General features: G+C 44.0%; 1 protein-coding gene across 1 annotated transcript in view; it reads right to left on the bottom strand.

Annotated features, from left to right (window-relative positions):
- Positions 1–25,323, bottom strand: part of LOC120931318 — a 153,060-nt gene that overhangs the window by 27,905 nt on the left and 99,832 nt on the right. Inside the window, exons 9-10 of the mRNA XM_040342630.1 lie at positions 15,978–16,208; positions 9,695–9,853 (exon numbers count right to left, since the gene is read on the bottom strand). Of these exons, the coding sequence (XP_040198564.1) occupies positions 9,695–9,853; positions 15,978–16,208 (390 nt within the window). The remainder of the gene's footprint in view (positions 1–9,694; positions 9,854–15,977; positions 16,209–25,323) is intronic.

Here is a 25,323-nt window from a genome sequence, read left to right as displayed (position 1 = left end):
AAATAACTGTTTTGTACACAATGTGAAACAATCTATTTAGATGTGATATTTTACACAAACAGTACACACTTTATATAATGTAAAAAAAAAATCTATTATTAACTTGTACTTTTACTGGAATGTTGTAAAGCCAAAACTTTTTTTAAATGACCACATTACTGAAAATGTCTGGCAAGTACCAAGAACACATGAGGACTTTAGAAATATTTGCTTTAATGTGTGCAAGTTAGAAATTATCATCACTTTTTGTTGTTCCATGATGTACATTGCTATAATTGTGTCACTGTAACAAACTTGTCATATATTCGCTTTATTGCTGTTAACTAAACTAAAAAAAAACAATTAAATGCAAATTTAACTGCCACATAAATGTAGTTCAAAGTTAAAATTATACTTTTTATAGCATTTACAAGTCAATAAATAGTTCACTTTAAGGCAAATGTATGTTTAATAAATGTATAGTGTTTCTTTGTAAACTGGCATCCAAGCCAGGCACAGCTGCTTAATTGCATAGGTGCACTTAGACCTTGCACAAAATATGTTATTTTACATTTAAGTTCCTCTGTACACATATGGTTTAGGGCTTAAAATATGATTTTGCATAAAATCCTGGCATTCTTCTTCACCAGGGGAGCTGCAGGTGGTGTAAAAAGGTATACGTTGAAGCCTCTCTGCACTGGTGCGCATCATGCGCATGTGTATGCTACCCCATAAAATAAGAATGAATATATGCATTTGTATAGACATATATAGCCGGATTCAAAAAGACTTACGATGGCGACATTAAGCCCATTCCATTCCTAAACAGGCACGCCCCTTGCTGTGGTGAAAGAAGGCCGTATGGGGCTGTGCGGTTAACAAAAGGTTTATAAATATATTTTTTGCAGTACATTTACAAATACTTGAAGCCTCAAACTGTCTGTGTGCATATGGCCTAACATCTTGCAAGTTCAGCTCCTAAAAACACGCTATCTAGTAATGGAAGGTAATTTTTTTTCTAAATGTTTTATACTCATTTAGCATTGAATTCCTATTGTGCAGTGCTTTATACTGTACAACACAGCTGTTGCAGGAAATCTGAAGAGATTGTTTTGGTTGGAAAGAGTAAAAGAAAAGTAGGATATATATTTGACTCACGTCTGCACCCCTGGTATTGATACCCATTGTATAAAATGGCCTTCACCAATTATTTTGTCTAAACATAAGTTGCTCTGCTGGAAAACAGAATATTTTCTATAAGCACCTTTGCCACGCCTTTAATCTAGAACAGGGGTGGGCAATTATTTTTTCGATGGGGCCACATGAGAAACTAAAAATATTTTGGAGGGCCGGGCCAAAAGGCTAAACGCAATACTGCATAAAATCAATTGTATTTCTTTATAAAAAGCAGTAAATATCATTGTTGGAAAACTGGTACGAGTACTTGTTATAGACATGGCACAGGAGAGGGACAGAGGCTGGGGACATGGTACAGGAGGGGGACAGAGGCTGGGGACATGGCACAGGAGAGGGACAGAGGCTGGGGACATGGCACAGGAGGGGGACAGAGGCTGGGGACATGGCACAGGAGGGGGACAGAGGCTGGGGACATGACACAGGAGGGGGACAGAGGCTGGGGACATGACACAGGAGGGGGACAGAGGCTGGGGACATGACACAGGAGGGGGACAGAGGCTGGGGACATGACACAGGAGGGGGACAGAGGCTGGGGACATGGCACAGGAGGGGGACAGAGGCTGGGGACATGGCACAGGAGGGGGACAGAGACTGGGGACATGGCACAGGAGGGTGACAGACGCTGGGGACATGACACAGGAGGGGGACATAGGCTGTGGACATGACACAGGAGGGGGACAGACGCTGGGGACATGGCACAGGAGGGGGACAGACGCTGGGGACATGGCACAGGAGGGGGACAGACGCTGGGGACATGGCACAGGAGGGGGACAGATGCTGGGGACATGGCACAGGAGGGGGACAGAGGCTGGGGACATGACACAGGAGGGGGACAGACGCTGGGGACATGACACAGGAGGGGGACAGATGCTGGGGACATGACACAGGAGGGGGACAGACGCTGGGGACATGACACAGGAGGGGGACAGACGCTGGGGACATGACACAGGAGGGGGACAGACGCTGGGGACATGACACAGGAGGGGGACAGACGCTGGGGACAGGCAGCCACTGTTTAATCAATAACAATTGATTAAACATTGGCTGCATGTGATGGCACAGTGGCTGCGTGTGATGGGCACAGTGGTTGCGTTTGATGGGCACAGTGGCGAAAATTGATGGCACAGTGGCTGCGTGTGATGGGCACAGTGGCAACAATTGATGGCACAGTGACTGCGTGTGTTGGCACAGTGGCTGCATGTGATGGCACAGTGGCTGCATTTGATGGGCACAGTGGCTGCGTTTGATGGGCAGAGTGGCTGCGTGTTATTGGCACAGTGGCTGCGTGTGATTGGCACAGTGGCTGCGTTTGATGGGCACAGTGGCTGCGTTTGATGGGCACAGTGGCTGCATGTGATTGGCACAGTGGCTGCGTGTGATTGGCACAGTGGCTGCGTGTGATTGGCACAGTGGCTGCGTGTGATTGGCACAGTGGCTGTGTTTGGGAACAGTGGCAACAATTGATTGCACAGTGGCTGCGTGTGATTGGCACAGTGCCTGCGTGTGATTGGCACAGTGGCTGCGTGTGATTGGCACAGTGGCTGCGTGTGATTGGCACAGTGGCTGCGTGTGATTGGCACAGTGGCTGCATGCGATTGGCACAGTGGCTGTGTTTGGGAACAGTGGCAACAATTGATTGCACAGTGGCTGCGTGTGATTGGCACAGTGGCTGCGTTTGATGGGAACAGTGGCTGCGTGTGATTGGCACAGTGGCTGCGTTTGATGGGAACAGTGGCTGCGTGTGATTGGCACAGTGGCTGCGTGTGATTGGCACAGTGGCTGCGTTTGATGGGCACAGTGGCAGCGTGTTATTGGCACAGTGGCTGCGTGTGATTGGCACAGTGGTTGCGTTTGATGGGCACAGTGGCTGCATATGATTGGCACAGTGGCTGCGTGTGATTGGAACAGTGGCTGCATGTGATTGGCACAGTGGCTGTGTTTGGGAACAGTGGCTACGTGTGATTGGCACAGTGGCTGCGTGTGATTGGCACAGTGGCTGCGTGTGATTGGCACAGTGGCGACAATTTATGGTGGCACAGTGGCTGCGTGTGTTGGCACAAGTGGCTGCATGTGTTGGCACAAGTGGCTGCATGTGTTGGCACAAGTGGCTGCGTGTGATGGGCACAGTGACCCCTCCCGGCCCTGCCTACTGTTATCACCGCGGCGGGGAACATTACAGACAGCGTTCGTTTGAACAGCTGTTTTCCCCGCTGCGCATAGACACTCCCCCTTGGACGGATCTGTCCAATCGCGAGCAAGGGGGAGTGTCTATGTGACTCCCCCTTGCTCGCGATTGGACAGATCCGTTCAAGGGGGAGTGTCTATGCCATAGACACTCCCCCTTGGACGGATCTGTCCAATCGCGAGCAAGGGGGAGTGTCTATGTGACTCCCCCTTGCTCGCGATTGGACAGATCCGTCCAAGGGGGAGTGTCTATGCGCCGCGGGGAAAACAGCTGTTCAAACGAACGCTGTCTGTAATGTTCCCCGCCGCGGTGATTAACGTGGCAGCGGCGGCGGCGATTTCGGCGGCGGGGGTGGGCCGGATTAAAAGGTCGCCGGGCCGTATACGGCCCGCGGGCCGTAGTTTGCCCAGGTCTGGTCTAGAAGGTGAAGACACACAAAAGGTGCAGTGCAGACAGTAGTGAGCCAAAATGAAGGAGAAGATGCAAGTCTTCAGAATGGTAAGTTGTGGGATGATTTCTGTCAATATTAGCCTTTGACCTTTATTAGCTGTTGGTCATTGCTCAGCACTGCAGCACAGGTCTCGGATAGAGATGAGGTCAGGTTTAGTCTAAACTTGGGCTTGGACTGAACCTGGCAGGAAGCGGTTACTTCTGTACAATCAACAGCAGCCAGGATATTCCTTATTAGGTCAATGATGTCACAAGTATCTCCACCTCTTTGTACATGTACAGATTCGAGGCAGGGGATGTTCAAACTTATTCCTAGTTTCTACGGTAAACACCTGACCTCTTAGAAATTAAAGTAAGGCTGGCCATACATTATACAATCTTGTACAACTTTCCTTTAGATTTACCAAAACCATAAAATATGGAGGTTAAACCTAAACACTTTCAATTTGTATGAAATCAGGCAGACCCTTGCACTATATACTTGAAGGTAAATCTAAAGGAAATTTAAGAAAAAAATTGTATAATGTATGGGCAGCTCAAGAACAAAACTGTAATGCCTCGTACACACGATTGGGCTTTTGCCCGACCAAACTCACATCGGAATTCCATCTGAGAAAAATAGAACATGTTCTCTATGTAAATCCAGATGGAATTCCATCGGAGGAAAAGAGAACATGTTCTCTATGTAAACCCAGATGGAATTCCTCGGAATATCCGATGGGCATACACATGGTCGGAATTTCCGATGGAAAAAGTCCGTCAGACTTTTTTCATCAGAAGTTCCAATCGTGTATACGAGGCATTAGTCTATGTCTGGTCAAAAGTTTAATCTGTTTGATTGTACCATGGATAGATGTCTTTGACTTCAGTAGGACCATTTATGCCACAACATTATTTCTGTGTATTAAATTGGATAGTTTTTCTACTCAGCTTGTCTCTACTTCATCATTGGCCTGTTACCTCTACTATCGTCCATCATAACGGCCTAAAAAAGAAGTACATATGCTCCGAACGTGTGCCACGCCCACCACCAGTGACACTGGCTCAACCTTCGCCCACCTAGGACCCCCAAACAGCCACATAGGAAGTGCTGCGGTCCAGCAGCACTGCCAAGGGTCCATCCAATTTCCCTTTGAGGAGGAACACTGTCCATCCAGCCATCTGCGGTAGGTATTCTTATCCATATTAACGAGCCTTACCCACTTCACTCCTGTGAGTTGCCAATTTGTTGCTGCTATTAAAGTTTATATCTGCTACACTTAGATGGCACTGCTTCTCCTCCTGTTTTCTTTGCAGAGTATCATCTAGCTCTCGTACAGCGGCTGCCACTAAGTTAGCACATTGGACTCCCATTTGACTGTTCTTATTATCTATCAGATTAGTCAATTTGGGACTTTCAGCTTTTAGTGTGGTAGATCTCTCCTCCGTTTGCATCATTGCTCCATTAACACGTTTAGAACCTGAATGCTGTGTGTCTGTCTAACCAGATCATTAGTCTTGTTGACTTTTCTACTGTCTGCAATTTCCTTTGACCATGTATCACTTACACCACTCTATCATCTATTCTGCCTGTTCCTGGCAACACATGGAATTTACCAAACACTTTGACATCTGTCCTCTTTTATGGCATATTTAGAAATGAAGGCAAAGTAAAATCAGTGTTGTCTACAGATATGAGAACTAGAATTTATTTTTGGCTGTCAACTTCAACCCATTAAATGTAATATTGCCAAAACGGTATAATCCATTGTGTCATGGCAACTGAAAATCGACTATACCTTATGGTGATACATTTTAGCCAATCATGTTTTAAAAAAAAAAAAAAAGTAAATTCTTACCATGGGACCCCTCTTTGTTATTACACGGAGGGTTTTGAGGCATTCTGAAAAACCCAGACCAGTGAAACGGTTTTCAAAAGAATGCCAAATTCATTTAACACTTTCCTTGGCAGAAGATAGACTCTTCATAAAGGATGCCTTTTTACATTTGGATTGCTTTCTACATTCATTTCAATTCCATCGCTTATTTTATGTATTTTTTTATGAGGAAAAGTTTACCAAAGAAAATAAATGCTTTTCCAGATTTGTGCGGATACCTTTTGTTGTGTTATAAAGGCAAAAACTTGCACGCTACTATGTTATGTGATGACGTAATTAGCATAGCTCCACCTTACGCGATGCCTCAGACTACGTCTAGTGATGAAACGCGTAAGACGGAGCTATGCTAATTACGTCATCACGCCGGAAGGTCCCGAGAGCAGTGGTTGGAACGCAAGGTGGAGCACACGGCACGATACATATGCTCTGGACCGCACAATTTGTTAGCTGTCACACTTTATCTGCTGTTGCGGTTTGCTTAGCACCGCTGGGTTTTTTATCTCAAATTTAGCAATTTTTTTAATAAATACTTATCATTTATATGGATTACACTATGGGAGCCGTTTTTTCTCCATATATGTGAAGGATACCTGTTTTCCTATGCCATTGGACCTGCATGCTGACTATTTATATTAGCGCTTGAGTGATCGCCCCAGTTTGGATACAAAGACCCCTTGTGGGGAGACGCCGGAGCCACATCTGATGTGCCCGATACTCCTGTAGGGGTTCTAGGATCTGGTAGGCGGGGACACAAGAGGGGTCACTGAAGTCACTACCTGTCAGCTGAAAGCACCTTTGTCATGTGGAATCAATTAGAAGATATCTTTTGATCTGTGCTCTATTCATTGGAACCCAATTCTGTAACTTTATGTTACACAGTTGCAAGCTTTACTAACTACATGTGTGCTGGATTATTGACACACATTATTAGTGTACTGGACACTTATTATTTATACATTTAATTTACATATTTTTTCTGATGCACCTTAATGTTTGAGGAATTTACTCACTATTGGTCACTAATGCACTTTATTAATGTTTATCACTGGTTCTAGTGTATATTTGAATATTCACTTGTGAGTGGTCTTATATGAAAAGTATTTGTGTTGTGACTAACACATCCAGACTACTACAGCTGCAACACTTGTTTACATTTATTAGCCTTACCAACAGGATTTATTGCACTTTTGGTAACTTATGAGAAGTCACTTAATACTGATGCTTATTTAGACATTTTACTTACTTAGACCTTTGAACAACTGGGAGGTAGCGCCATTACCCTTTTTTTTATCTATCATAGCTTTATTCTCCTTAGGGAGTTTCTAGAGGGGCAGCAACCTTTGGTTTACCTAAGTGCGGATTTATCACTTGTTTCTTTATTTCTGTCATATAGTTAAAAGATTTGACAGGATTACGCTATGTTTTTTCTTTTTTTGGGTTAACCATTTATTTATGTTGTGGAGTCAACTTCCTACCCAATTGGAACCTTACCATCACTGGATAAGTTTGTGCCATCTCACTAACCAAAGGCCTCGGCTGGGCTATACCCACCTGCTTTAGTGGCTTACTATCTGGTAAGCATGCCTTCTATCAGGTTTTTGATTTGATTCCAAGATAACAATTTGTGTCACATCAGCTTAATCTTTGGACTGCACTGCTATTTTAGGACTCATTAGCGCAATTCTTTATTTTTCACATTTATTATTACGCAGTGTTTTTTGAGTACACTACTAAGTGGTTGCAGCTAATTCACGGTCACTATACATTTACTATACATTATATATATATATATATATATATATATATATATACACACAGTTGTATTCAAAATTATTCAACCCCCACTGAAATTGATTGTTTTGCCCAGTTTGACATTGATTTTGATCATCCTGTCATCCTGCTTACAATTAAATCAAAGAGGCACGTGTAGGTCAGACAAATATAACATAACATTTATAATGAAATAACCACAAATGTCTTTTCTGTGCTCACATCATTATCAGTTTTATTCAACCCCCAATTGACATTCAATCTTAGTACTTAGTACAACATCCTTTTACAGTTATAACAGCTTTTAAACTTGAAGCATAGCTTGACACAAGTGTCTTGCAGCGATCTACGGGTATCTTCGCCCATTCGTCATGGGCAAAAGCCTCCAGTTCACTCACATTCTTAGGCTTGCGCACTGCAACTGCTTTCTTTAATTCCCACCAGAGGTTCTCAATAGGATTTAAGTCTGGTGACTGCGATGGCCACTCCAAAATGTTCCAGCCTTTAATCTGCAACCATGCTCTAGTGGACTTGGAGGTATGCTTGGGATCATTGTCCTGTTGAAAGGTCCATCGTCTCCCAAGCCTCAGGTTTGTGACGGACTGCATCACATTGCCATCCACTATCTCCTGGTACTGAAGAGAATTCATGGTACCTTGCACACACTGAAGCTTCCCTGTACCTGCAGAAGCAAAACAGCCCCAAAGCATGATTGACCCCCCACCATGCTTCACAGTAGGCAAGGTGTTCTTTTCATCATAGGCCTTGTTCTTCCTCCTCCAAACATAGCGTTGATCCATGGGCCCAAACACTTCTAATTTTGTTTCATCAGTCCACAGAACACAATCCCAAAACTTCTGTGGTTTGTCCACATGATTTTTGCATACTGCAGTCGACTCTTCTTATTCTTTGGAGACAGCAAGGGGGTGCGCCTGGGAGTTCTGGCATGGAGGCCTTCATTACGCAGTGTGCGCCGTATTGTCTGAGCAGAAACTTCAGTACCCACATCTGACAAATCTTTTGTCAGTTCCTCAGCAGTCACAAGGGGACTTTTCTCCACTCTACGCTTCAGGTAGCGCTCAGCAGTCAAAGTCAGCATCTTCTTTCTGCCACGACCAGGTAGCGTTTCAACAGTGCCCTTTGGCTTGAATTTGAGAATGATGCTTCCTATGGTGTCTCTTGGTATGTTTAACATCTTTGCAATCTTCTTATAGCCATTGCCCTTCCTGTGAAGAGTAATCACCTCTTCTCTTGTCTTCCCGGACCATTCTCTTGACTTCACCATGTTTGTAACCACATCAGTAAATGTCTAGAAGGAGCTGAGTATCACAGTCATTTTAAAGCTGCCTGATTGGTGCTTATTAGGCTTTATTGCTGCTCCCTAACATCCACAGGTGTTTTCAATACCTGATTGAAAACACTTCAATGAACCTCTGTTCTTCAGAGTGGTAGTTTTTAAGGGGTTGAATAATTGTGTAAATGAAGAATTCACAAAATAAACATTTACTACTGTATTACAAAACCAATTGATGTCATTTTAGTTGCATATGGTTCTTTAAGAAGTCCTTGTAGGATTTCATTCTGAATACAATTACAAATGTACACTAAATTTCCTAAAACCCTTTATAGCATTGGGGGGTTGAATAATTTTGAACACAACTGTATATATATATATATTTTTTTTGAGTTTATTTTCACTATATTCTGGAGGTTGATGGTTTATATTTACTTAAAAATTAGAACATAGTAGCGTGCAAGTTTTTGCCTTATAACACAACAAAAGGTATCAGCACAAATCTGGAATACCATTATTTTCTATGGTAAACTTTTCCTCTTAAAAAAATACATAAAATAAGCGATGGAATTGAAATGAATGTAATGAAGAAGGAAACTGTCTTGCTTCTAAAAAGCAATCCGAATGTAAAAAGGCATCCTTTATGAAGAGTCTATCTTCTGCCAAGGAAAGTGTTAAATGAATTTGGCATTCTTTTGAAAACCGTTTCACTGGTCTGGGTTTTTCAGAATCATGTGTCTCTATTCATGCAATAAAACATAACCAAGCAGCTGTTTCCTAGTCCTGGCTGGGAAATGTTTGACTCTGAAAGCTCCTAAGACTTCAGTGCAGCTGTTTATAATAATAGTTTTCTTTCACACATAACAGCTAGCAGATCCATTTTAAAGCACTATACAGTGAAGAGATGATTGAATCATTGTACTGGAGTAATGGGGAGGATACCTGTTGCATTGCCATTAGCCTGGAATAATTGGCAGCTTTCACTAATGCTTCTGCAGCTCTCTTTGCCCGCTGCTGGGGAGCACCTTTGGGAAATGCTGGCAGTGCTGCAAGCACATTCTCCACAGTAAATTCCTGGCTCAGACAGCACTCGATTTTTGCCTGTAATGCAAACATTATAAAAGTCAACTGGTGGAAACCAAGAACGCATCTTCTCCGATTATTTCAAATGCCTCGCCAATAAAGCACAGGTGGAAACAAGCTGAGTAAACAGGCAGTATATGAGGAATTAGTATGTCATAAACATGAATGGAAACCAAAGCACTGACAATTTTGTTAGAAAAATGTTAATTTCTCATACTATGCTTGCCCCATGCTGGATCGCCCTACATGAAACAGATTGCACTGGTAGGAGATAAACCAAAATGTCACTTGTACAGCATATGTAAGTGCTGTCATATTTTGAACACAGAGCGATTTCTAAATAGTGACTTTTGGCATGCATACAGCTGGCTTATGCATTAAACGAAATTGTTGCTCGTTCATGCAGTTCCTATAAAAATTTAGTTTTAGCTATGGTGTCTACGGGGGAGATCCACAAAGAAAGTACGCCGGCGTATCTATTGATACGCCGGCGTAATTTCAAAATTCCTGCGTCGTGTCTTTGTTTTGAATCCTCAAAACAAGATACGACGGCATCTGGGTTAGATGCGACAGGCGTACGTCTTCGGATCTTAGATTCAATTTTTCGACGTCCACTAGGTGGCGTTCCCGTCGTAATCCGCGTTGAGTATGCAAATTAGCTATTTCCGACGATCCACGAACGTACGAGCGGCCTTCGCATTCTTTTACGTTGTTTCCGTTCGGCTTTTTCCGGTGTATAAATAAAGCTGCTAACTGGTGGCGTACTCAGGCCTTGTACACACGAGGAGACATGTCCGATGAAAACGGTCCGCGGACCGTTTTCATCGGACATGTCTGCTGGGAGCTTTTGGTCTGATGTGTGTACACACCATCAGACCAAAATCTCCGCGGACAGAGAACGCGGTGACGTAGAAGACACCGACGTTCTCTAACACGGAAGTTCAATGCTTCCACGCATGCGTCGAATCAATTCGACGCATGCGCGGGATTTCGGGCCGCTGGTTATACGTCATAACCAGCGGACATGTCCGATGAGTCGTACTAACCATCTGACATGTCCGACGGACAGGTTTCCAGCGGACAAGTTTCTAAGCATGCTAAGAAACTTTTGTCTGCTGGAAACCTGTCCGCTAGGCCAGGAAACCTGTCCGCTAGGCCGTACACACGGTCGGACATGTCCGCGGAAACTGGTCCACGGACCAGTTTCAGCAGACATGTTCGGTCGTGTGTACGGGGCCTCAATGTTAAGTATGGCCGTCGTTCCCGCGTATAATTTTGAAAAATATACGTCGTTTGCGTAAGTCGTCCGTGAATGGGGCTGGACACGTCGAAAACAAGGATATCCTGGCGACGTCATTTGGAGCAATGCACCCTGGGAGTTTTGATGGACGGGGCTAGCGCCGTTCGTTCGGCGTGGGGACGCTCTTCATTTAAATGAAATACGCCCCCTACTCGCCGCATTTGAATTCTGTGCCCTTACGGCGTGAGAGATACCCTACGCCGCCGTAACTTACGGCGCAAATTCTTTAAGGATTCAAAGAATAGCAAAGTAAGTTACAGCGGCGTAGCGTATCTCACATACGCTGCGCCCACGCAGATGTATGTGGATCTGCCCCTACATTTTTATTTCAACTCTAGGCAAATAGTAACAAATCCAGTTTATTATACATCCCCAATTCCAAAAAAAGTTGGGATGCTGTGTAAAATCTACATTAAAAACAGAACGATTTGCAAATCTTATAAACCCATATGAGATATCAAGGTAGTTTTGAAATTGATGGCAGCAACAGGTCTCAAAAAGCTGGGTAGGGGCCATGTCTATCACGCTGTAGCATCCCCTCTTCTTTTAAAAGCACTCTTTAAATGTCCAAGAAGACCAGCTGCTGAAGAGGAACGTTGTCTCGGTCTCTTCTCATATAGGATTCTAGCTGCTCAACAGTCCTGGGTCTTCTTTGTTGTATTTTTCATTTCAAGATGCACCAAATATTTTCAATTGGTTAAAGGTCTGGACTGCAGGCAGGCCAGTTAAGCACCCGGAATCTTCTACTATGAAGCCATGCTGTTGTCATACAGGCAGTATATGCTGTTAGCATTGTCCTGCTGAAATATGCAAGGCCTTCCCTTGGGAGCATATGCTGCTCTGAACTCTAAAACCTGGGTATGTATATCAGCATTGATGGTGCCTATCCCATTCCATATGCACTATTGCACCCACATACCATCAGAGATGCAGGCGTTTATACTGAGCTCTGATAACAAGCCGGAGGGTCCCTCTTCTCTTTAGTCCGGAGGGTGAGGTGCTCAAGATTGCCAAAAAAGAATGTCAAATTTAGATTAGTTTGACCCACAGAACAATTTTCCACATTGCAACAGACCATTTTAAATAAGCATTGGTCAGATATGGCCTTTTCTTTGCATAATAGAGATAAATTATAGCAACGTGGCAGATGTGTCTATCACAAGACGGAAGAAAAAAATAACAAGATAACTGAATAAAATTGCAGATACAGCAGCAAATAAGGATTTTGACTGTAAAATCGTTTTCTTGGATTTCAGTACAGGACACAGATGCCTTTAAATTTTGACCACAGGTCATAATCCTGCCACCTTCAGGCAAGGACACTTGCAAACAAAGCTACTAGGAAAGCCCATATAACCTCTCCTACTTCTATAAAAGTGTGGCGGCCACCCTGTGACACTCTGTTCCTGGCCTGTGGTACTGCCATCCTCCAATCCTTTGCAGAAGGCAGGAGTCCACTGTTCAAGGTTTACACTCAGGCTAGAAGAAGCTGCGTGCAATAGAAGTTGGGGGGCATGTGGAGGAACCCACCGTAGAGGGGGCCAAGCCCTGGACTTACTGCACCAGGGATACAGGTACCTTTTCTGGAGAGAAAACCACTAGGTGGAAAACTCCCAGCTTCACCCATTTCAAGAGGGCATATCTTCTCCATGGATGGTCAGGAACTAGAACCACCTGAATTAGGACTACCACTGCCCTGGATTTGTAAAGCACTCTGCAGTTAAATGCCCTGATGTACCAAGGGTGAGCGCCATATGCAGAGACCAGTTACAGACAAGCCCCACATCTTCCTTATAGTGGGGTTCAGATATGGTTTTCTACAGATAAATATCAAATACTGAGGACTGCTTTGAGTGGGAGGAGTTATATGGACTGTGCTATTCTTGGTGTTAGAGTTGGCATGGGAGGATTGCCAACTTTAAGTTTCTCCGCATTCAATTTGCATGACAGGAGGTGGTTCACAAATCTCTGGGGCGGCCACAGAGCACATTGCACGGAGGTCCTATGCACCTTTGGCTCAGTTTCAGGCCCGAATTTAAGCAAAAAATCAGGCCCGATTGCTCCCTGAAATGGAGAATGGGGAGGCACCAGACCCCTGCTGTGAGCTGCATCTGTATTGATGTGTGAACCCAGCCTCAGTAAAATTAGTTTGTTAAATCCGTAATTGGACATTCATGGACAGATGAAAAAATTAAGGATTTTACAGACTGTTCTTAAATTTACTGAAAGTTGGCATTGGACATATGCTGCAGCCAAGAGCTGAGAATAGATGTTTATTTATTTTTTCAAAAACGTATACTTCTTCTTTAAAGCGGGGGTTCACCCTTAGAGGGCACTTTTCCCCCTTAGATTCCTGCTCGTTTTTACTAGGGGAATCGGCTATTTATTTTAAAATATGTGCAGTACTTACCCGTTTACGAGATGCATCCTCTCCGTCGCTTCCGGGTATGGGCTTCGGGAATGGGCGTTCCTTCTTGATTGACAGGCTTCCGAGAGGCTTCCGACGGTCGCATCCATCGCGTCACGATTTTCCGAAAGAAGCCGAACGTCGGTGCGCAGGCGCAGTATAGAGCCGCACCGACGTTCGGCTTCTTTCGGCTATGAGTGACGCGATGGATGCGCCCGTCGGAAGCCTCTCGGAAGGCTGTCAATCAAGAAGGAACGCCCGCTCCCGAAGACCCATACCCGGAAGCGACGGAAGAAGATGCAGCTCGAAAACGGGTAAGTACTGCTCATATTTTAATACAAATAGCCGATTCCCCTAGACCGAACGAGCAGGAAGCTAAGGGGAGAAAATGTTTTTTTTTACAAATGGGTGAACTCCCGCTTTAAGCTAGCTATATCTGAGAACTTGATAAAGTAAACAGGTCAGTGACTTTACAACCAAAACATCTATACAGGTACTTGGTGGAAAAGTACTGAGTAGATTCTATGTCCAAGGCTGGCTGCTTACACTGCATCTCTTGGGATTCTGGGATTGAAATCCACTGCTTTTTTATGCAGCTGTATGTGAAATAAAGGAATCAGTTTCTTTCTTTAACAGCATATTAAGCAATCCAGTAAGGAATAGCTGACTACATAATCTCATTTCCAGACTCAAACCATACCATGCATGGTTAAACATCAGTTTTGGGCAGGCTTAGTCTTTAATCATTTTATTGGAAGTGATGACTCTTTCTATCATGAAAATCAAACACACACATAATCTCATCCACCATATTTGTTTGTGCTACAAGCAAACTAATGTTGTGATTCAAGTTCAAAGAAGATGCATAAATAAGCTTTGAACTAAAAAAACGTTACAGATTAAATGGGAAAATATTCCCCTCCGATTGCATTAATTTGCTATGCTACAATTCATAAGATAAAGACTCAGAAACACTTCTAAGCTATTTCAGATACCTGCAGGATATCTAAAATTGTGTTTACTTACATTAAAGCAAGCCATAAAAAAAAATGAGCAATAATTAAATTAGTAAATAAAAAAAGTACCAGAAGTCATCAGACTTGGCTTTAACCACTTCCATACTGCGCAAATTCCAGCATTCATCTCCTACATGTAAAATCATATTTTTTTTTATGCTAGAAAACTATTCAGAACCCCCAAACATTATATAAATGTTTTTTTTTTTTTTTTAGCAGAGACCCTAGGGAATAAAATGGCAGTCATTGCAGAATTTTATGTTACACGGTATCTGCGCAGCAATTTTTCAAACACATTTTTTTGGGGGGGGAAAAACACTCATGAAATAGTAAAGTTAGCCCAATTTTTTGTATAATGTGAAAGATGATATTACCCTGAGAAAATTGATACCCAACATGTCACGCTTTAAAATTGCACACACTTGTGGAATGGCACCAAATTTCGGTACTTAAAAATCTCCATAGGCTACGCTTCAAAAAATCTTTTTTACAGGTTACCAGTTTAGAGTTGCAGAGTAGGCCTTGTGCTTGAATTATTGCTCTTGCTCTAATGTTCATAGCGATACCTCAAATGTGTGGTTTGAACGTCGTTTACATATGCGGGTGTGACCTACGTACGTGTTTGCGGAAACGGGGGCGCTTTAATAATTTTTTTAAACATTTTTTTACACTTTCCCTTTACATAGTTTTTTTTTTTTTTTTTTTACCGCTTTTCTTCCTATTACAATGAATGTAAACATCCCTTGAAATAGGAATAGTGCAGAATAGGTTCTCTTTATGGAGAAATGTGGGGTCTACAAGACCCCACATCTCTCCTCTAGGCTGGAAAGCCTGGGAGATAAAAAAACAAAACGATTTCAGGTCTTCCAGCCAAATACACGGCAGTGTATACAACTGCTGGGGTTGGACGTGACGTCATAACGTCGCGCATGGCATCCGAGAGTCATAGGGATGACATATGGTTCTTGGTCAGCTCTATGGTAAACTTCTGCCACCAGCGGATTCCTTCTCTGGCTCGCTAATCGAACCGTTAGAAGCATCGGAGGGTGGTGGAGGGGGGGCGTCCCTTCGTACCGCCTGTAAAAACAATCAAGCTGCTGAACTGCCACTATGATTGTTTTTACGGTGCAGGGAATTGCTGGCTGAAAAAGATGATATGTTAATAATGCCTATAGCTGCTTGAAAAAGTGGGAGAGTTTGCTGAAGAAACATCTCATCAGAGAAACAAAATATATGTATCCAATATTGCCCGTACTGACAGGAATTATCAATAAATGCAGCATGTCCATGAAAAGGAAACTTCTGCAGGGAATCAGAGAAACAATACAAATACATAAATGAAAAGTTGTTTATATCCATTCCAGCAATAATATGGTTTATGTAATGATCATATAGAACAAATGATAAGTGTCTACTCACCCAAGGTGCAGATGGTACAACAAGTGTCATTGTGAGCAAATCTCGGCAACATTCCTCCAAGGACTGATTACATCTTGTCAAATGATTTATTAATCTGGAATACACAACAGTTGGCAGTATATGATGAGCCGACTCTGGAGGCTGTGTTCCTGGGGCTAAAATATGGCACAACGTTTGCCTTGTAGCATGCAGGTGTCTGAACAATGTGCTAAGTTTTCCTTCAAGAGCACTCTGATGAAAAAAACAATTTTTTTCAAAAAGGTTAACGGATATATTCTCAGACATCTATACTAAAACCTAAGGGCATGCAATTATTTTGTATTAATATTTGTAATGTTTCAGAAAGTAATGTATAATAAAAGAAATAGGATCACACAATGTTTAGCAACTTCATAATTAATCATGATTAAAATGTTGTGCTGCATCCTATAATGGTCTTTTTTTTGTAGTTTCAGTTGGTCTCCAAGCTGAAAAATGAAGAAGATGTACTGTATGTTATCTGCATTCTGCTAATAATTCAATAAGAAGTTTGGATGTTGACCTATGTGTTGTATATCTAGGGTCTACAGTAATCATTTATTAAAAAAAAATAATAATCTGTGAAAATAAAGTGTTTTAAAGAGGGTTCTTTAAAAAGTTTCCACACTTAATGACATCTGAAATCTGATTTGCATCTTCTGGGAAAACCAGTGAGCCAACCACACAAGCAGGAAATTATGTTTCTGGGGGGAATGTTCTCTACACATTCTGTGTACAGAACACCGCCATATTGCATTGCATTTTCAGAAAGTAACAGCAGCTGCAGATTAAAAAGGAAAGGTCATTTTTTTTATAACATTCAATTATTACATAATTTGTCTTGCAATTGTATACACTAGATTTTTTTCTATTTGCCATTTGTTTCCCCATTAAAGTGGAATTACCCTTTAACTGCTTCCGTATCACCCACCACATATTTAGTGCAGCAGGGCGGACTGGCTGCACAAAAAACATACGTGTACGATGTTGCCCCCTTTGTGTCTGGGGCGTGCCGTTGGCGACCCGCTCCCGCCATGATTTGACACAGCGGGAGCCAATCAGTGAGTCCGGCGGCCGCCAGGACACACCGATTGTTCACATAGGCAGAACGGCGGTAGATAAACAAGGCAGACCGCCGTTCTGTCAGAGAGGAAGTGAAAGCTCTTGTGTTCCTGCTAATCAAGAATACAGATGTCTCTATTCCTCCAGTTAAAACCATCCTCCACACAGTTAGAAATCACTCCCTAGGAGCACACACAACCCTTTGATCGCCCCTAAAGTTAACCCCAACCCTGCCAGTGTAATTTATACGACAGTGTGTTTTTTTTTTTTTTTTTAGCACTGATCACTGTATTAGAGTCACTGGTCCCCAAAAAAGTGTCACTTAGTGTCCAATTTGTCCGCCGCAATGTCACAGTCCCAATAAAAATAGCGGATCATCACCATTACTAGTGTAAGAAAAAAAATGCCATAAATCTATCCCATAGTTTGAGGACGCGATAACTTTTGCGCAAACAAATCAATATACGCTTATTGGGATTTTTTACCAATTATACGTAGAAGAAGAATACATATTGGCCTAAATTGATGAAGAAAATAGGATTTTTGTACTCACCGTAAAATCAATTTCTCTGAGTTCATGGACGGACACAGCAGCCTTTGACCTTAGGGGTTATGCACCTTCCTTCCAGGAGAGTTAGGCAGAAAAAAAGCACTTTAAGTGTTAACAACACTTTCCCTAGTACAGCTACTCCAAGGGGGCGTGGTCCCCCGAGTATAACCCACACTCTGCCTCAGCAGCTCCAGTTCGTAACAAGCAGTACAAACAAAGGAGGGATGGGTTCTGTGTCTGTCCATGAACTCAGAGAAATGGATTTTACGGTGAATACAAAAATCCTATTTTCTCTTCCGTTCATGGACGGACACAGCAGCCTTTGACCTTAGGGACGTCCCCAAGCAGTGTCAAAAAAATTCGAGGGGTGGGAAAACAACACAGCAAACCAAGCTACACCCCAAACAAAACCAGAGTTACTCAACGGACGAGCTCCAACCTTAAACTGCCGCCTGTAACATCTTGCGGCCGAAGGAGGCATTCGAAGATGCACTCACATCCACCTTGTAAAATTTTGAGAAGGTGTGGATTGACGACCAGGTCGCTGCCTTACACACCTGTAACACAGAGGCTTGATGACGGAATACATAGGGCCCGAACCACATCCAGGGAATGTAAAGTGGCCTCTTTCGGGTTTTTCGGCCGAGGACATAAGGATGGTAACACATTGTCATGACCACTGTCCAATGGCACGGCAGAAACGACTTCCCGGTCCAAAGCACCGGAGACGTCAGCCACCACACCAGGGAAGACTTGACCAGATGACTCAACTGAATCTGGTAATCCAGAGATGACGGGAGCTTGTCCCAACGTGACAGAATTTCCTTCTGTAGCACCCGGTGTGGAATTGGGCATATGGAACTGCCTCGAAAGAGGCCACCATCAGACCCAGAACCCTCATGCAGAATCGAAGAGATGATCACTTCTGGGTCGACAACTGCTGCACCACTGATTGCAGTGTCTGAAGTTTCTCTGTTGGAAGAAAAACTCTCGCCTCTGCGGAATCCAGGACTAGCCCCAGGCATTCCAGTCGCAGAGACGGAACTAACACTGACTTCTGGATATTCAGAAGCCAGCCGAACTCTTGGAGAGTCTGACACGCGATAGACACGTCCTCTTCTAATTCTGAGCTTGAGGAAGATCTCAGGAGAAGGTCGTCCAGATATCCCACGATAGCGATCCCTCGCTGCCTCAGCAGGGCTAGTATCGGGGCGAGCACCTTGGTGAAAACCCATGGTGCCGATGCCAGGCCGAACGGGAGGGCCACAAATTGAAAATGGTCCTCCCCGATCGCAAAGCGCAGAAACCTCTGGTGCTTTGTGCATATGGGAATATGCAGGTACGCGTCCATGACGCCATAAAGTCCCCCTGATGGAGCGCTGCTATTACCGAGCGAATCGACTCCATCCTGAATTTTTGACAAAACAATTGAGGGCCTTGAGGTCCAGGATTGGACGGACCCCTTCCTTCTTGGGGACTACAAACAGATTGGAGTAAAACCCCTGAAACCGTTCCATTGAGGGAACTGGCACAATCACTCCCCTGCCCAGTAGATCCTGGACAGCCCCTGACAGATCCTTCCGGCAATCCGGAGGAAGCTGGAGGTTGGAAGGAAAAAATCTGTTTGGTGGACAAGAGAGAAACTCTCTTGTACCCCGAGGAAACTACTTTGCAAACCCAACGGTCGGAGAGAAGAGACCTCCACCGAGCCGCGAAGCCGCCCCCCCACACGAGACACGGGCGGGGGCAGACCTTCATGCGAAAGCAGGCTTGTTTGCAGGCTTGCGGTACCAGGTGCGTTTCTGCCCTGCAGCGGCGGACGAAAAAAACGCTTGGGGGTAGTAAAAGAGGTCCCTTGCTTACGGCGAGGCTCCTTGCCCTTCCCAGACTGTGGGAGCAGTGTGCTCTTACCACCTGTGGCATCCTTTATGATGTCATCCAGGGACGCCCCAAAAAGCTGTTGACCCTTAAAGGGTAAATCCACCAAGGCCTTCTTGGAGGACTGGTCCGCAGACCAGCACTTCAGCCACACAAGGCGGCGTAGTACCACCGCGTAGGCGGAGGCCCTGGAAAGCAAGGGGAGCGTATCCAGGGCCGACTCACAGAAAAACTTCAGACCCTGAACCAACTGTTCAGCCAGGTCCTTACAGGTCTCGGAAGCATCCTGTGCCTCCAGCTCCTGTAGCAAAAACTTTGCCCGTTCGGTCAGTGTCTGCGACACCAGAGTCCCGGCCAAAACCGGTCTTACTGCCGAACCCACTACTGTGAACATGGAGCGGGCCACAGCCTCCACTTTCCTGTCTACGGGGTCCTTAAAGGCAGGAGCCCCTTCCACCGGCAATGTGGTGGCTTTGCTCAATCTGGACACGGGAGGGTCCACTGACGGAGGAGAGACCCACTTTTAAAAAGTCCTCCTCAAAGGAATAACGGGTCGCAAAGTATTTTGGAACAGCAAAAACTTTCTGCGGCGTATCCCATTCCTAACAATTTGTCCAAATATGGAATACAAGGAAACACTTTTGCGGTGCGGGGCGGCTTGCGGAACCCAAAAGGGACCGGCACATCCGATGCCTCCGCCAAATCCTCAAGTTTCTGAGTATCACACACTGCAGAAATAAGAGCTCCAACAAATTCCTTATCATTCACCGACCCTGAAGCAGAGTCATCCTCGCTGTCCGCGTGGGTTAAGCCCGCATCATCTGTCATGACAGAACCAGAGCCAGAAGCAATAGCAGGGTATGATTCTGTGTCAGAGACATCCCCAGAAGCAGGCTCAGGAAGGGGGCGCTTTTCACCCCCCTTCTGGCCACTTGTCGCTTCAATCCTGGCGAGAAACGCCGCAAGGACAGCCGTCATTGCCTCAACAGATGCGGCAGGGGCACTAAGGGTTAACTCAGGCATTGCTGGGGCAGAAGCTCCTGGTTCATGCTCCATGATGCCCCACCGCTGTGCCACCCTAGTACTGCAAAGCAGAACAACCCACCGGTCACCTCCCGGCTGCAAAAACAGAAGGCAGGGGTCCCCAGGGAACTCACCACCCCACCCGGTTGCAGTGTGAGCCGAAAACACGGAGGAATGCTGAGAAGTGCTGGCTGCGCTGCGTCTGTCCCTCAGGGATGATTTGCGGGCTTTAGCAGCGCTATTTCAGGCACTAGAGGCCAAGACTTTTCCAAGATGGCCACCGTCTGAGGTAAAAAGCACCATGCGGGCTACAAGAAAATGGCCACCGACCATGTAAACCGCGTCCTCGGCAAAATGGTGGCTAAACGCAGTTTAAAAATCCAGTGACACAACACACGGCCAGCACACACAGCAGCACCCCCAAACGTAAAAAAAATCACAGCACCCCGCAACATACGGTCCCCGGTGGCGATAAAACCCCTGGAGGCCCCCCCCACAGCCGCCACCCAGTATGGGGAAGGAGGGAGAGGAAAGGGAGAGAGGAAAGCAGGGTGGACCCTCAGTCGACCTCCCCAGGGAAGCACCAGCCATACCACCTTGCCAGGGCAAGGGGCCTCTACTTACCCGTCTTGCGACCACCGGCTGGAGGCATCCCGGACAGAACCAACGTCCGCTAAATGGCATGGCTATCGGCCAGACACACTGTGATAAGGCCAGAGACCGGTCATGTGTGTGCCCTGGAACATGTAGTTCCCTGGCCACCCCTGGAGCAATGGGGCCTGTCGTGGACAACCCAGAGCTGAACTGAGGGCCGGCACACGCTCGATGGCCGAACATGGGGGGACTACAAGAGTAAAGACCCAGCCTGTCACCCAGTCGGCAGTTGATAGAAGAATCTCAGGATTCAAAAATGCAGGAACAAAACAAATAAAAGCGAAAAAATCGCAAAAAAATCCAGAGTACAGGGACTCCAAAAGGCTATGTCCTCCCCTGACATTAGGCAGAAAAAAAACTGGAGCTGCTGAGGCAGAGTGTGGGTTATACCAGGGGGACCACGCCCCCTGGGAGGAGCTGTACTGAGGAAAGTGTTGTTAACACTTAAAGTGCTTTTTTCTGACTAACTCTCCTGGAAGGAAGGTGCATAACCCCTAAGGTCAAAGGCTGCTTTGTCCGTCCATGAACGGAAGAGAAATAAGATATTTTTTTTTTATATTGGATGTGATTTATAGTAGGGTTGTCCAGATACCGATACTAGTATCGGTATCGGGACCGATACCGAGTATTTGCGGGAGTACTCGTACTCGCGCAAATGCTCCCGATACCTAAATAGAATACTTTTTTTGTATTTATCAACATGTTCTATGAAAATTCTTTGAGTTTTTTACTACTGCGTGACAAGCAAATAAAACATTTTTATTCATTTTTACTCATTTTTATTCTTTTATAATGTCTTGAGTTAGAGTTCTTCATAATTCTAAAGAAAATATCCTTAGTCTGTATTGTGGTTTGAAAACTGTCACATGACATTTAAAAAAAGTATCGGTATTCGGTATCGGCGACTACATGAAAAAAAGTATCGGTACTTGTACTCGGTCCTAAAAAAGTGGTATCGGGACAACCCTAATTTATAGCATAACGTAATATTGTTTTTTTTTTTTTTTAAATAGGTGATAAAATGCCACTAAAAGAAAGCTATTTGAGGGAAAAGAAGAACATCGATTTTGTTTGGGTACAGCGTCACACAACCGCGCAATTGTTAGTTAAAGCAACGCAGTGCCGTATCACAAAAAAAATTGCCCAGTGAAACCTTCAAAGGCTGAAGTGGTTAAAGAGCAACTTTAAGCAAAGTGAATGGCTAATGCAGTTAAAGTTTGCATTGTCAATATGTTTATGAAAACTATTGACTTCTTGAATTTATATTCAGAGATAAATTTAAAGCATAACTAAAAAAAAATTTATAGTTCCCATTTGGCATAGGTACGGTTAGACTCATCCTTACACAGGCCCAAACAATGGGTTGTTGTGCATTGGTATATTTAACAAAAGGCCATGAATAGTAAAATTAAAGACAACAGGCATAGTAACACCTGTATTAACAACCACATGTCTTCTGACAACTAACAAAGAGAAATGCTTGAAGGAATTAAAGAATCTTTCACACTCCAGGCATTGGCAGATCCTCTTTCAAAACATATGGAGTTAACATGTAAAAGAAGCACAATCCTAGACTTCAAGTAAGTCAAAAGAGGCAGGACTTCAGGCCTTTGAAATGAATACACACATTTTAAAAAACGTTTTGTCTAGGACATTTTATTTTTTAAACAATGGACACCCCAAAGCAAGTAAATTAGCAGTATAGTCAGTGTTTATCCGGTGCTGCAAATTAAGTAAATTCTTAGGAGTATAGTCTGTAATAGCTGGATGGTGATGTATCCATAGGTTGGGTGGTTGGAAAAGAAGGGGGTATTAAGGGTTAAAAAGGAAGGCAGCCATCCATCAGAGTGTGTCTAAAACTCTGCAAGACATGCAAGGAAAAAACAGGGAGGGGGAGGCGCTGACCTGAGTGTAGTATTAAAATGATGACTTTAATAGGATAAGACTAAAAACACTTACAAGTTGATAGACGATGCATGCTCGTCAAAGTAAAGCACAGCCCTGGCATTTCACATGGCTCTGTGGGTCCTACCGCTGTTTCTGATCGCTGGAAAGGATTGGCGAATCAATCTAAGCCCAGGCGCAGACTGGGTGGCTCATAGCCACACATCAGGAGTTGCTATTGGGAGCACATACGCACACAGGTATGCCTGTGTTCGTGCACGCAAAGTCGTGAGTGCATGTCTGTTGCTAATGTTTGTGCCAAACAGGTTATTTAAACTGGTAAGCTGCACATAGCCAGTGCTGTCTTGTTTATAGCATTACCTGTGATCTGTGACTTTAGGCCCGACTACCTGATACAGGCCTGACTTGCCATGATCTTCCCCTGCTAACCAGCTGTACTGACCTCAACCTGTGCTACACCTCTGCCTGCCCTTTTTTTCCTGACCTGCTCATGCATTATCAACTCCAGCCTGGGCCTCAACCTCACTTTTGTTGACATGATTATACCGATCTGCCTACCAGTTGCTGACCTGACCTGCCTGACTTCACACCAGTCCTGATGTCTAGTCTACACATCTGCCTGAGCTCCACATCTGATGCATCTGTCTTCCACCTGCTTGCTGACCTTGTGGTTGCCACTCCCTGCCATGGTGTTCCTGTTTGCCAGTGTCTTCAGTCTCCTGTCCATTACCTCTCAGGGAAGGTTACACACTTGTGTCAGTACCAGGTACCTATACCCTTCTATATTAGCATCCAGGAAACACTGCATAGCACTGGTAGCAACCCCCCCCCCCCCAAAACAGCAACAATTATTATATTACAAATCCTTGTGATATGGTGGCTGCTTTAGTTTTCTGTCTTAAGGATTTTTGTGGACTGGGCTCCCCAAATGGCTGCGTGAGAGGTCCAGGCAATCATGTCGTTCAGAAGTTCTAAGTTGTTAATGACATTTAACAAGTTCTGAAAGGTTCAAAGTTGTTTATGACATGCAACGATAGGAGACATATAGCAGCTGAGCAGCTGTGACAACCTATCCCCCCCACCCCCTTTTTCAGAACTAGCTAGAATCTCAAACGTGCATCTCTTTACGCATTTAACATGGGTAAACAGTTTGTTAAAAGGTCTGGACATGTCAAAGGAACTTCGAAATAACAGAAACCATTCTTCTGACCATTTCCTAGCAGATAACTAATAACAGGCATTTTGTCAGATATGTAAATATGTAATTAGGGGGGAAATAATAATTAATAAAAAACAACAATGGAAATCATAGGACTGCACTCCTGAAGTCACTAATCCTTATCAAATAAACAAAATGTGCACAAAACATTATCAAACAACATATGATTAAAAAATATTGTGAAATATCAATTAGTGCAAATAATATTCAGTCCCAATCTTAAGCACAAAAAAATATTATGATAATAAATCAAAGTCCATAAAACACCAAACGTCCATTCCGTGCTTGCTGTGATATAATGATAGAGGAGTGATCCTTCACCAAACTTGAATAAACACCCAAAGTGACTTGATAAGTAATCTGCTTACCAGAGCACATTGACTCCTTTACTCAAAAAGAGAGTCAATGAGAGCTTATGCAGGATAATGCCTGCTCACATAGGCTGAAATGGAGATATTAGGCGACTTCCTCCTTAAAGGTCTCGGCCGGATATGAAATAACAATGGAAACATCCATAGCGTAATTTCGTTTATTAAAAAATGAGCAAAGATATGAAGTCTATAGCTCACCTTTTACCATCAAAACAAGGAACATCTGCCAAGATTTGTAAAAGCCACTGATATATCTTGCTCATTAATTTGTCTTTGTTGAACCAGGATTTTGTTACATAGTTAGTCAGGTTAAAAAAAAAAAGTCCATCCAGTTCAACCATAAAAAAAAATAAAAAATAAACTTCATGATTGTCATGATCAAATGTTTTATTCTACGAATATGTGAAATTACCTCCTTCCAAAGGTGTGTAAGGTGTGTAAGGTCTTGTCAGAGGAGCGGAAGTTGCTGATTAACATCCTAGAATGTCTGCAATTTAGTTGGCCCTATAACACTGGTCTGCCTGCCCCCAGGGTCTCCTTAGAATGCAATGGCACACATCAACCATCAAGGAGGTTGGCATGCGCCTTGTGCTCCGATGATCTTGAGGGGGAACTCCATGCCACATTTTAAATAAATACCGCCATAGGTTTCCCCTGCAAGAGCAT

Source organism: Rana temporaria, chromosome 1, assembly GCF_905171775.1.
Source record: "Rana temporaria chromosome 1, aRanTem1.1, whole genome shotgun sequence".
Classification (NCBI taxonomy): Eukaryota; Metazoa; Chordata; class Amphibia; order Anura; family Ranidae; genus Rana; species Rana temporaria.
The sequence above is the reverse complement of the archived record's forward strand: the minus strand, read 5'-3'. Positions and strand labels throughout refer to the sequence as shown.